The sequence below is a fragment of the Furipterus horrens genome, unplaced genomic scaffold (assembly GCF_987537825.1).
Source record: "Furipterus horrens unplaced genomic scaffold, mFurHor1.1.pri manual_scaffold_17, whole genome shotgun sequence".
In the NCBI taxonomy this organism is placed as follows: domain Eukaryota; kingdom Metazoa; phylum Chordata; class Mammalia; order Chiroptera; family Furipteridae; genus Furipterus; species Furipterus horrens.
The window spans coordinates 98,400,427-98,415,081 of record NW_028327187.1 but is presented as its reverse complement, the minus strand read 5'-3'; the positions used below and the strand labels follow the sequence as shown (position 1 = coordinate 98,415,081).

Below are 14,655 nucleotides of genomic sequence, written 5' to 3'. Positions count from 1 at the left end.
TCACAGGCACGTGATATGTGGAATTAGGAGGCAAAAAGAAAATAAGAAAACCAAGCTGAGTTCATCCCCCAAAGAGCCATGCTGACAATTCTATTTGTCCGAATTAATCTGTCCACACAGCAGTTCTCAGTTATGGTTTCCACCCTCACCCATTTCTCATAAGTGTGAGGGGACAATTAAAATTGGGGAGAAAGTGACCAGTAGTTTCACTGCCACCCTGAGTACCTCCCATTGAAATCTTGACAGAGCATAGTTAAGAATGCACATCACCGAGTGCTGAAAGCGCGCCGTGAATCAGGTCCTGGAGAAATGCAGCCATTACGAGTGACGCGCTCCCCAGAGCTGCTCTCTACCCTGGCTACGCATTCGAGTCACTGGGGGGAGGTTCCAACAATTCTGACGCCTGAGTCCACCCAAACATTATGACATGATTGACATGGGGTGTGCCCTATGTACCTGACTTTTTTTTTTTATAGACCATAGGTACTAAAACTAAGTCTCTGTGTTTTAGTGCGTTCTTCAGGAAAATGAGGGAGTAAACAACTACATTCATGCCACGTGTTTCTCTGCAGTTAGACAATTGGATAATTTTATTCTGTAAAATCATTTCAAAGACACACTCAAAGGTTTTATATTTTAATCATATTATTTTTGAAATAACCTTTCCGTTTGTGATTCTAATATCTAGGAGATAGATTTCTATATTAGAACAGTTGTCATCGTTTGCTTTCTTCTATTTAAATCAATAAGATGCCATCTTAATTTTGTACTTTAATAAAAAAAAAAAAACCTCTTGGAATGGGCTGTCGTAGGCAGTTGATGTTGTGGTTATAGCTGTGGTCGTGTCAGCTAAGATGTTGTTATAAGTGTTATTTTTTTAAAATAAAATACTCTGTCCTGACTGGTGTAGCTCAGCAGACTGGGTGTCATCCTGCAAACCAAAAGGTTGCCAGTTCAATTCCTGGTCAGGGCATATGCCTGGGTTTTGGGCCAGCTCCCCAGTTCGGGGTGTGGGAGAGGCAACTGATCAATGTTTCTCTTCCTCTCTTTCTCCCTCACTCTAAAAATAAATAAATAAAATCTAAATAAGAAAAAGAAATAAAATACTCTGTTGAACACATGCTCTGATACCCTTGCAGTATGCAGTTTTATTGTCTAAAAAGTTAAGCTTTACTCCTGTAAGCTCATGTCACTAAATAAAAATATATAATATTTTTAATCCAATTTAGAATCAGAAGACCCAGTTCTCCAATCACAACAGCTAACTGATCAATTAAAATACTGAAGCAGTGGGAAGCTCATTCCTGCCCTAGAGTTATAAATGCAAAGAGAATGCAAGGAAGTATCTTGAATTACAATTACTTTTATATATAATAAGAGTATACCTTTTAAGTTATACACTATGCATCTTTTCCTTAATACTGAGATTTTGTTTTACACTTGAGACACTCAAAAGGCAGAAAGAGAAGGCTCTTTTATAAATGGAGGAGCAAAACTGCCAGTACTCCACACGGTGGAGTCAGATACCCACAAATCGATGTGGCCAGTTTGTCACAGGAACTCTGAACACATAGGTAATGCACTCATTCTGTGCTGCTTCTCAGGGACTTACTAAAACAAGAACTAAATTTCTGAAAAGGGAAAACTAAGCCCACTAATCTTTTAACTAATAACGAGCTTTTATGAAAACGTAAAGAAACACATTTTTTTTTATTAATACAAAGCATTACAATTATCCTCCATTATTTATACTTAGAAACATGTCATTTTGGTGGAATTCTTTGTGGGTTCTTTGTCTGCCAAACTGTGCTTAAGTTCTTTTTATCCTGGTAACCTCTTTACTCTCTATTTGTTTCTTTCAAGGGAGTTTCACACTGAACTTCAGGAAATGCAATTCTTGAAGCAAATCTGAGTACTCGATAACTCTGTTCCAGAAAACAATTCACTTGTTATCATCTTAAAATAAAATGATGGAGAAGAATGTTTCAACGATTTTCAGGATTTTGCATTTTCCAATATTATATGCTACCACTTGGGGAATTCAAAGTCCAGAATTATCTTAAAAATGCAGGTGCAACCAGAAATGCATGAAAAAATAGATTTGAGCTTGTTAGTATTCCAAAATCTTTTTTGAAGTAGATTTGAAATTTGTTAATTTACCTGTATGTTTTTATTCACATGTAGTTTGAACTTCTACAGTTAATACTTTTACTATAGCTTTTGTATTTAAAAAACAAGTAAAATGTTTATATTATGTTATTATAAACTAATTAGTATGTTATCTTCATGTTTATAGAATCCTGCATTCATATCTAAATGAAAGAAAACACTCAAGGTCCCACACCACAATCTTTCAACTAAAATATTTTTCCCCTAAAAGCCCCCATTTTTTCTACAACAATAATTTTTGCCTATCTCAAACTTGTTATTCATAGTTTTATTCTACAAGCCTCAAAAAATAACTATTTAAATATTTTATAACAGGTTTCTAATATTAATATTTAATATTTAAATTGTACCGAGTTTTCTTCGACTTTATTTTAAAAGTGTGAGCAGTCTTTAATCAAACATTCCTCCAAATTCAGGTCATTAAAGGTAAAAATAAGCAGCTCTACTTTGCCTTTACTTTACAGTTACCTAGTTCTTAGCTCAATAACAATTTGTCATTCCTGTCATGCTTTTTTCTCAAGCCTGCCTATAAAATTGTCTGTGTGACTCCAATTGGGAAAGCCTAAGGAACAGTCAATGTTAGAGAACTTGACTGGTCTTTCTGCAAGTTGGAAGAAATGACTATAATGGGGAGGTTCAAATTCTCCATTGTATTTCCTATTATCCCCTCTTTACCACAGTATTCACATTTGTTCTCCGAATGAAAAGCTAGTATGAGGATTTTGTCATCAGAAATGACCCTAGACTTCACCTTCTTCGTCTCCAATTGCAGTGGTCGATGAGGAAACCTTCTTCTCTGGACTTGTTAAGTCTACCAAAATTTTCCATGCTCTGCCCCTTAATCTCAGGGATTTTCTTGGTCAAACTTAGATGGTATGGTAAACTAACCTATGCTCTTGTGCACACCAATGCTCGGGGGACCAATTTAACTGGAGTTCACTCCACTGTAACTGCAGTGTCACCGTTACTTATAAATCTGATATTTTACCCAATTAGTAGGGTGAGGGCCTTTGAGACAGGGAGATGAGCTTCTGATGTCCCCCATATCAGAGTATATTGGCCTGAGTTATCCTTGGTTATAGAGTTCATAATATGTGTATGCACATACCATTTGAAAAGCAGCTAACGTACCTTGCTATCAGAAAGTCATAAAGACATTTAAATAAATACTATCCATGATATTTTATGCACATTTAAATGTTATTTAAAATAAAAATATATAATTTTAAAAATATTTCCCAAGGTGGAAGTTAGTTTAGACACAGGCTAAATTTACGTAGTATACAGTCAACAAAGACTTATTTTCATTACTATTTTAACTCTCATTGTAGAAAAACTTTAAAACACATTTTATAATTCAACTGAATAGAGTTGAATGTGCGTGTGTGCATGTGAGTAAATATAGTATGACTAATAATAAAATGCAGATTTGCATCTCTAAGTTCTTTTTGTTAACTACTTGCAGCTCATTAAATGTAGGACAATATGGAGATCATATCACTTGTGATTCCAATATAACAAAGATGAGTTGATACTAAGATGTTTGGTGCTGCATTTTTAATAGCATCATTAAAAATACTTTTTTTACAATTTGAATTCCTATGGTTTTCCATGGCTTAAGCATACTAGTTTGAAAATACTGGTCAAGGGCAGACTTCACTGTGATAGTGGCCCTGTCTTTTACGTGGCTCTATTTTAAAGTCCTCTACTACATATTTTCAAAAATAAATCTTAAGAGTGCGAATCCAGGGCTCCTTTCCTCCCCTTACCTCCACGTACTCAAATCACTCAGCCAGATAACCCTCTGCACAACTAATTGAATACAATTTAAGTTAGACATTCAGCAGTATCTTGTTCAGGTAATAGAACCCAAAAGAACACAAGTGCGCTCCCAGTCAACTTGCCTGGGCTTCCTGAGGCACTTGAGATGCGTCCACTTTGTCAGCAATATAAGTGGTCAACTGCTTGTCAATGGATGAGAGGGACTCCTGAATTAAGTGCAAGGATTTTTCAATCTCCTGGGCAGACTGGATACTCTGTTCCAGCAACTTTTGCCTTCTCACAGCCTGAAGAGGAAATAAGAAGGAATCAGTTAAATGTTTACTCATTATTGTTCTGCAGTTGAGCTGCAAAGTAAATATAGATTCTTCCACAATCACCTTTTTGTAAGACAGATTTCGCACCTTCCTGCCACTCATTCAGCTCTACTTATAAAAATAAAAATAGAGAATAAGAAAGAAGGGATAGCACACAGAACAACAGGATCGGGAATCTCTTCAGGACAAAACCACAATGTCATGTACATTGAGGAAAGAGGCTGGGAAAAAAACATTAGCAAAATCATCTCAGTCATGGCAATCTGTCGTTCTCAGGCCAAATGTTCCTCCTGATCTCATTATATAGTTGAAGAGATTTGGTTTACTTAGAATAGGGTCATCGACATCACAATCCAATTCTGGATAGATAATCCACTTCCCCCAGCGAGACACATATACAATCTGTTCGGAATCAGCGCCTTTTCAAAAAGGAAATTTTAGATAACCATCTGGTTAAGGCTTTATTTCAAATACTATTTCAATTGGTTTTGCATGGTTTTTTTACCCCTACTTTTTCTTCACAATTTGGATTATGGCAATTGCTTGTACAATTGGATTTGTGTTACTGCTGAAGTAGAACAAATAATAAGTAATCCTAATATAGCTGCAATTAATCTTGACTGTTACTGTAAGTATGATTAGAATAATTTAACACTTTCCAGTTGTAAATAGCATGCTGAACAGGTCACATAATCTCCCTTCGAGGATCTATTCACCTTTTAAGAAGTAGTCATAAGAGTAAGGAGTGGGACAGGCAACTTTCTGAGGATCGCTTAAATAACACATCATATCAAGTGTTGTCTCTTAATATACAATATATAGGCATGATTATCTGGTACAAAGGAACTATCCTTCCCACAGACCGTGACTGGGTTTTTTTAAATGATCCTGCCTTTTATGTCTCATAAAGACTATTAGACCATGTGCAAACATTTACTCAAAATGAATTAAAAACTTGAACGTAAAATCTGCAATCATAAAATTCTTAGAAGAAAACATAGGGAGTAAGCCCCCTGATATCCATCTTAGCAATGTTTTGTGGAATCAACTCCAACAGCAAAGAAAACAAACAAAAATAATAAACAAATGGGACTTCAACACATTTAAAAGCTTCTGCATAGCAAAAGAAACCCATCAACAGAATGAAAAGGCAACCTTCAAAATGAGAAAAGATATTTGCAGATCATACGTCACTTAAGAAGTTAATATCCAAAACATATAAAGAACTCATCCATCTCCACAACAACAACAAAAGCATTAAAAAATGAGCAGGAAATCTGAATAGACAGTTTTCCAAAGAAGACATACAGATGGCCAACAGGCACATGAAAGCGTGCTCAATATCACTAATTATGAGGGAAATGCAAATCAAAACCACACCTGTTAGCATGGCAATGATCCGAAAGATAAGAAGCAAGTGCTGGCAAGGGTGTGAGCAAAGGAAACCCTCATACACTGTTGGTGGGAATATACACTGAATATAGCCAGGATGGAAAACAGCATGGAGATTCCTCTATTAAAACACAGAACTATCATATGATCCAGAAATTCCATTTCTGGGTATTTATCTGAAGAATATAAAAACACCAACTCAAAAAGGTAAATGCATACTTATGTCCATTGCAGCACTGTTAACAATAGTCAGAATATGGAAACAATCTATGCATCCACTGATGAATGAATGGATAAAGACATGGTTTTATATATATACATACACATACACACACACTAAAATACTACTCAGCCATAAAAATTGTCAAGTCCCGCCATTTGCAACAATGTGGTATCATGATATGTGAAACAAATCATATAAAAAGTGAGAAATACCATATGATTCCACCCATATGCGGAATATAAAAAACAAAAACGGAAACAGACGAATGAACAAACAGAACAACAACAAAAAACTCATAGAGGCAGACAACAGATTGGTCATTATATTGGAGGGGAAAAGGATGAACGGGGAAAGGGGGGTTAATTATTTGGTCACAGTTGGAAACTGAACTTTTGGCGGTGAGCAAATTGTCATATATATAGATGTCAAATTATAATGTCACACACCTGAAACATATAATGCTATAAACCAATGTTACCTCTATTAAAAAAGAATATTAGAACTTGCATAAACCATATAAATGTTGTCTCAACAGATATTGACGGTGTCATTATTTTATAATAAAACCTACTTGGAACAGAGTGTTACTCAAGTATGAATACGGCTAAAGGCATCTGGACCAAGGGCAAGAGGAGCTGAAGTCTCATGATGCTGCCAGAGCAGGGAGGGCATTCCCAGTATATATACCTGTCTTGTATATCTTCAGGACTTTGTCCCAGGTTTTCCTTTCTTTGCATTCTACCCACACCCTTACTTTCAATTACACCTCATAAGCTGACAGCTCTCCACTCTACATCTCCTGTCCAGGTTTCCTCCTTGATCTCCAAATGGCACATATATTGCCCTGCTTGACATTTCCACTTGGATGTCCCACCACCAGCAAAACTTAGCAACTCAACCAAATCGGGTCCCATTGTGTCCCCTTCTAATTTATTTTCCACTTCCCCAACGTGGTTTTGCCCTTTCTCTGCATTTTCCCTATTTCAGTGATTTACAATTAGTTGTTGCCTCTATTAAGCATAATTGTAGCCATTTCTTCTTCCTCCATCACCTCCTTCACCATTTTCCATGTAATCAGTAGATAGGTCAGCAATTCTTTTTCCCACCTGCTAATATTTCTTGCTTCCTTCCCTTCTCCCTCTCCCACTGTCTTTACTCTAGTTAAAGTCATCAACACATCTTACCTCAAATATGAGGCATGCTACACTGTCACTGTGCATCCGCAAAGCAGCTACGGTGTGTTTTTTCTAAAAGGAAATTATGGCTCTCTGCTTAAAATCTTCTAGTGATGTCTTTTTCTTTAGGATAAGAGCCATACCCTCAATATGGCTTTCAAGTCCCTTCAGAGTCCCTACTGGTATCTCCGACTCCTTGCACTAGCTATACAGAACTTTCAGTTTTCATTTCCCCGTACTTGTTATGGCCCTCTCGATACCTGGCCTTAAACATGCTGTTCCCTTCTCCTAGAACAATCGCACCCCCAACTTCCTTTATTAGCTAATTTGCATTTGTCCTTTGAGGCTTACCTTGGAAATGTGGACATCTCCCCTGCAGGTGGCTGTCCCTGACACCCCATGTACCCTCAGGCCCCTTGTATTCCTGCCTTAGCATGTATCCCGCCATAGTGTAATTTTCCATCAATTGTCTTTCTCCATTTTAGCCTCTAAGTTCTAATGAGGATACAGACTGTGGCTGTCTTTTTCACTGCTCAACACCAATTCCTAGAGTAAAAGCCAATAGTTTTATGACTGGGTGAATGGTATCACAAGGCTTTGTAATGAGAAAACATAGGAGGATTAAAGTAGTCAAAGACAAAAAATAAATGCACAAGAAATTTGTGGGGGAAAAATATCACTACTCAGAGATATATAACAGACCTTCCTGGATTTATTTATTTATTTTTAGTATTAGAGCTATAAGAAGAGGATGGTGCATTATTTGGAGCAATCTTTATTTCTATTAAAATATTCTTCCCAAATCGGTGACCAAGGCATTTCCCTGTACTCTAAATCAAATATAGTCTCCCATTTTTTCAGTCAAAACTTCAACTAGAAGTTCAATCACATCCTAATCCAGATAACGCTGCTCATGACTATAACCAGAGCTCTCTGTATCATAGAACAAAACATCTATAGCCTACCGAGAGTTTCTCCAGAGAAATGTATTTTTAATAATAAAATTTCACCATTTTGCCAGGTGGCTGGAGGCATCTCCCAGTCACAGCATGTAGAAACTGGCTACACGGGCACTGTTTAAATTTGGTCATTTATTTGGCTAAAGGCAAGACCAGCCTTTCCTTTTGTGCACATGTGCAGAACTTCAATGTCATTGAATAGGATATAATATGGCAGAATGTTAAAGAACTAATCTAGCCTCAGAATTCGCTTTAGAAATCTAACTTTCCTGTTCATGAGAGTCTATGGGCTGAAAGGAATGAAGTGGCCTAAGAGACGAAGACAGAGTTGACCTCAGGTGAGCTGGTTCTTTGCCTGGCCGGGCAGTCAATAAAAGAGCCTGGTTTACACAGGTTCTTTGATCATCTTGGAGAGTGAAAAGACCTCATGTCAGTCTAAGTGTGCAGAATGCTTTGAATTAGTCATGGCATAAGCTGCCTTCTATTTCTAAGCATCTTATTAGGCAGACTCGGATGGGATGCTAGGCCTTTGCATTTTCTAGGACTCTGCCCACTTGACCCATGTGCTCACTGAATGAAGTTAGTAGGAAATCCTGAACCATAATTAAAATTGCGCTGCGGTCCCAGTGTACTGATCAACTGTTGCTTACAAGTGTTATGTCATGCCTTTAGCTAATCTGCTCAGTAATAAGAGGAGTCATATAGCTAGACAGAAACAGCAACTGTGAGGAGACTTAGAAAGACAACGAAAGAGTAGAAATCAACAACAAAATATAAATGTAGAAAATTAAATGCAGAAAATTAATAGTTACCAAGGAAACACATAATTAAAAAACTTTGTATTTTGTTTTCAGAAGAAAAAAAACTGAAAGAAAATAAAGTTTAAAAAATCAACGTACATGAAAATACGTTATTATTCCCTCAAAGTGTTCTGCGATATAAAATTAAAAGTTAAATGATTTTTGCTGGCAGTGGAAAGTTGCCTTCACAGTGAATTGACTGTTCCTCACATTCCAATATTTTAAGAAAATTATTAACTCATGTACCTCAATATTACAAACACATAAGTGAGAGTGCAGCATGCCTGAGAAACTGTGGAAGAATTTCTTTTTGTTCTGGTAGAATACTAGACTTAAAAACTGGAAATTTAACCCAAATACAAGGGGAAACTCAAAAGATCCGTAATTATCTTTTGGGGGACAGACTCCTTGTAGTCCAGGCTTCCCCCACTGAGTGAATGTTCTAGGATCACATCTCTATCAGAGTACCAGCTGGCATTGTGGTGAGAGGCTGTGTTTGGCTTCAGTGAATTTTTTTGAAGACTCCTTCAACACATTTGCCCATTTCATGATGGGTGATTTACAAGCCCACCTGCCCACACTGTGCTGAGTGTTCAGCAGTTTTCAACCAAAAAGAGCATGAACCCCATGCCCCACCCTCCCTATTCACCCAATATCGCCCTGAGAAAATATTTTTGTTGTTTCTCCAGATGAAAAATGTCCATAAAGGGTAATGTTTTGCTGATGTGGAAGAGGTGAAACAAAAAACGGCAGAAGCAGTAAAAGGCGTCAATCAAAATCGACAAGTTCAGAAACTGTTCTGAGCAGTGGAAAAGGCATCTCATTAGGTGTAGTGCATCATATGGAGAGTACTTTGAAGACGACTGAAGTTTAAACATGTAAGAATGAATACACAATTTTTTAATAAATAAAATCAGTTTTGGGGGGTCCCCCTCCTAGATGTATTTAAAATATAATGCAGACTTAAAACCAGAGAAAATTTTAGACAAATTATCCCAATCACTTTTTACAAATCATCATTCATTAAGGGAGGTATATATCATTAACTATACTAATTAATTTTATTAATACTTTATTTCATTGAAGAGGTAATAGGTAAGCTCATTATGAGGTTGTTTTCACTATTAAAATAGGACTTTCTGAGAAAATTATTATATAGTTCCATAGAGGTAAGCTTTCTAGCCAGCAACAAATATTTATTTAAGCAAACAATATAGCATTAAACTATAAACATACTCTCCTACTAAAGGAAGACTGCCACCAAACCAGAAAAAAATCTAGTAGAATGCGGGATAAAACATTTTTCAGTCAAAGAAAGGAAGAAGAAAACAAATCTACACTGTTTACGTTAAAGAATGCTAGGAGAGGGCTTCTGTCCAAAATCCCACATCTTACACCGACTGCCATTCCCTTCTGGGTCACACACTCCACAAATTAAAAAGAATATGTGCACAGATTACAAAAAAAAAGTCTATTTACATAAAGAAATAGTTCAGAAAAAGTTCGTTTATAAAAAAAAAAATTAAAAAAAAAAAAAACTTTTTTCCAATACCTTTGGGAGCCAGAAGTAGGAATGGGAGAAATTTTGTTTCTTCTTTTATGAGTGTGTGTTATTGTTTTATTTTATTTGTTTTGGATAGAAAAGGAGGAAAAGAGAATGTTGATGTCTGAGATATGATTGCAGAGGACCCACCGGTGGCAAGTCTTACAAAGAGATTTGCCTCAGGTATCTCTTTGCTGTGGACCCTCTCATGAGGGGGGTGTTGCAAGAGAGATAGATATCCTATGGAATGGTAAGCATCAGTGTGCAGAAGGTACATTTTGACTTCTTAACATATTTCACAAACCTTTGTTTTTATCCAAGTATGTAATAAATATTGCTTGGTTGCCTACTTACTATGTGCTGGGCATTGGGGGCTCTCAGTTTTCTTCTTAAATTACTGAATAGCTCCAGGTTTAGTATTGTAAAATGTACCCTTCCTTTAGTCTGTACTAGAGATAGTACTGGCATTTTAAGAATTATTAGCATATAAAGGATACTTAAAGTGAGGACATTCCATCAAATATCAAAAGGAATGAGTGTAGAAAGAAAAGAAAGTGTTCAAGCTTGAAAATTGTTTTACATCCTAATGGATCCAGTTTGCCAACATTTGTCTTTAGAATTTTTCCTTATATGTTTATGGGTAAAATCATCATGGGGCTTTCCCTCTTTTACGATTTTTGTCAAACTTTGGTAAAAAGTCTTATAATTTTCAGCCTGACTCAGCTTGGGACACCATAACAAAATAGCAACTATTCAGTGGCTGATACAACTCACATTTATTTCTCACAGTTCTGGAGGATGAAGAGTCTGAGGTCAAGGTGTGCCCAGCTTCAGTGCCTGGTTTGTAAATGGCCTCCTTTTTGCTGTATCCTCCTAGGGCAGAGAGAACCACCTCTCCTCTATCTGTTCTTACCAAAGGAGGGCATCCCAGGCCAATCTTACTTTGGGAATGACGTTCTTTCTTTTAGAGAATGTCTGCTGGGGTAAAATCCCATTTCCCATTTCTCTGAAAATATCTAGTCTTCATAGTGTTCTCAGTAAGTAATTTTGCTAGGTTTTGAATTCTAGGCTGATAACAATGTTTTTCTCAACAGCCTGGACATATTTCCACTTTTGTTTTTTTTTCTGATTCATTTAGAAGTGTAATGTTAGTCTAAGTTTCATTCCTTCATAGGTTGTCTGCCTCATCTCTCTGGTTGCTGATTTCTCTTTGTCTTTGGAATTCTGCAGTTTCACCGAGATATGTCTAAGAGCAGATTTCTATTTATTTATTCTGCATGTTACATACTGTGCTTCCTGGTTAAGTGAATTCTGTATCTGGCTCTGGAAATTTTTCTTCAATATCCATCATGTATTCCTCCTGATCCATTTTCTTTATTCTCTTCTTCACAAACTCCCATTAGGCATAAATTAGACATTCATAATCTACCCTGATATCTTTTGCCCTCCTACTCAGTGTTTTTGCTTCCCTCATTAGTTTTTTTGTAGCATATTATATTTCAATTTTTTCCTAACTCATTTTTTCTTCAACTCTTTAATATTAAAAAATTTTCAGAATGATACTTTCGGTAGTTTGATCTTTTTCAAATCTTTCTCAGAAACTTTTAGTGTTTTATTCTTTATTCAATTTTCAGTATAATTTCTTACTTTAACATTTTATCTATTTATTTTCCACTAGGCAACTAGCAATTTTAATATCTGAAATGGTAGATGAGTTGGTCTAAATCATTAAGTGTTGTACGTGATAACTTCACTTCATGATGGTTTGTCTTCTAGTGCTTGTGGGGACTCCTTTATCATGAGTTCAAATTTCACTGAATTTAATCTGTGAGAATACTAAGGGGATTTTTGTTTCTAAACAATTTGGACTGGATTCTCACTAGTGCTAGGGTGCTACCAACCTGAAGCTACTTTAACCCAATCTCTTGTTTTGGGGATTCCTTGACCCTTATTGGTAAGACAAACTCAAAGAGAGATCCTCCCAAGAATAGGCCTACAGTTATACATTTTCAGAAGAGATGATTATAATTATTTTTACTATTACTTTTATACTCAGAGCAGGAAGATGGATGGACATATTTTTATGCCAGTGCCCTCTGCACATATATGGACTATCCCCTGGCCATCATGTGGAGAATTTTAGTTCAGCTCCCCAAGTTTGCTTGAGCCTGAGGCTCAGATTTTGCTGAAATGAAATGGCTTGATTTGTGCAAAACCTGCGTTGCTAGTGTTAGCTTTTAACCCAAGGGCGATGCAAGGGTCACTGCTCGTAGCTGTATTACTTCTATGGCTTCAGTTTCATCCATTTTTTTTTGTCCTGGCTTTCAAAGCCTTACTCAGACTTCCTTACAAGAGAGTAAACATCCCAGCATCCTGCTGTTCTACAGATGGGATTCCTGAATACAGTATTCCCTCACTTATTGTGGGTATTACGTTCTAGACACCCCACAAAGTAGGAACCTTACATTTATTCTACACTCTTAAACCTACGTAACTTTAACAACATACGTATGCAGTACCGCAAAATCCCGTGATATAGTCAAAAATTCGCAGTAAATAATTAAATATAATGTTAAAAAATCCCATGATACAGTGAGGCCATGATAAGTGAACCACGATATAGTGCTGCCTCACGCCTGAGAATGGAAATCAGCCTCATGTCATCAACTGCACCATGAGCTAGTCAAAGCTACCTCAGAAAACTAATGTGAGGCTTAAGTTTTATACTGTTTATAACTTTCTAGCACAAGTACTGACATAAAAATGTATTCAATAGATAGCAGCTAGTACAATTAATTTTATTATACATTTATATTTTCTAAGACATAAACATTCACAGAATCATAAGTATATTATTTCATTAGACAAATGGCTTTGTAATAAAATTCTGACCTCATGACTAATGTACTGCCCTCTTCTTTTCCTGGATTACTTTACAGTTCTCCTTTAATCAGTATTTATCTATTCTGGTCTATTCATGTAAAGTCATAACTACCTGGAACAATTAATAGGTCCCTCAAGCTACCTAACATTGAAGTTTCAAATGAAACAGAATTAACCAATTTATATTTTTCCTCTCCTCTTTTACTCTACTATTTAATGTCAGGTGGAAGAACTTATAGATGACTATGAAAAAGACAGAAACATTAAATAATGAATGGGTAAACAATGACATCAAAGAGGAAATCAAGAAATTTCTAGAAGCTAATGACAATGAACACACGACAGCCCAAAACCTATGGGACATAGCAAAAGCAGTTCTAAGAGGGAACTTCATAGCAATACAGGCATATCTGAAAAGGACAGAAGAAGCTCAAATAAAAAATCTAATCCTAAAGCTACAAGAACTAGAACAACAAACAAAGCCTAGGTCAAGAAGAAGAAAGGAATTCATCAAGATCAAAGCAGAATTAAACAACATGGAGTCTAAACCAACAATCCAAAAAATCAACAAAACTAGGAGCTGGTTCTTTGAAAAAATAAACAAAATTGACAAGCCTGTAGCCAGGCTCATTAAGAAAAAAAAGAAGACCCAAATAAACAAAATCAGAAATGAAAGAGGAGAAATCACGACTGATACCTGAGACATACAAACAATTATAAGAAATTACTACAAACAACTGTATGGCAAGAAATTTGACAACCTAGAAGAAATGGACAAATTTCTAGAAACATACAACCTTCCAAAACTGAATCAAGAAGAAGTGGAAAGTCTCAACAGACCAATAACAAAGAAGGAAATTGAAACAGTAATCAAAAATCTCCCTGCACACAAAAGCCCTGCACCAGATGGCTTCACAGGCGAATTTTACAAAACATTTAGGGAAGAACTAACTCCTACCCTCCTCAAATTATTCCAAAAAATCCAAGAAGAGGGAAAAATCCCAAACTCTTTCTATGAAGCCAGTATTACCCTAATCCCAAAACCAGGTCAAGACACAACAAAGAAAGAAAACTACAGGCCAATATCACTGATGAACATAGATGCTAAAATCCTCAATAAAATTTTGGCAAACAGGATCCAGCAATACGTCAAAAAGATCATACACCACGATCAAGTTGGATTCATCCCAGGGATGCAAGGATGGTTTAATATTTGCAAATCAATGAATATAATACATCACCTAAACAAAATGAAAGACAAAAATCACATGACCATATCTATAGATGCAGAAAAAGCATTTGATAAAGTACAACACCCATTTATGATGAAAACACTCAGCAAAATGGGAATAGAGGGAGCATACCTTAACATAATTAAGGCTATATATGAGAAGCCCGAAGCCAGCATCATACTC

The 14,655-nt window shown here is 36.3% G+C and overlaps 1 protein-coding gene across 1 annotated transcript in view; it reads right to left on the bottom strand.

Moving 5' to 3' along the window:
• DMD (dystrophin) overlaps positions 1-14,655 on the bottom strand; it is a 1,939,482-nt gene that overhangs the window by 1,187,646 nt on the left and 737,181 nt on the right. The window contains exon 30 of the mRNA XM_090265340.1: positions 4,074-4,235. Within this exon, the coding sequence (XP_090121466.1) occupies positions 4,074-4,235 (162 nt within the window). The remainder of the gene's footprint in view (positions 1-4,073; positions 4,236-14,655) is intronic.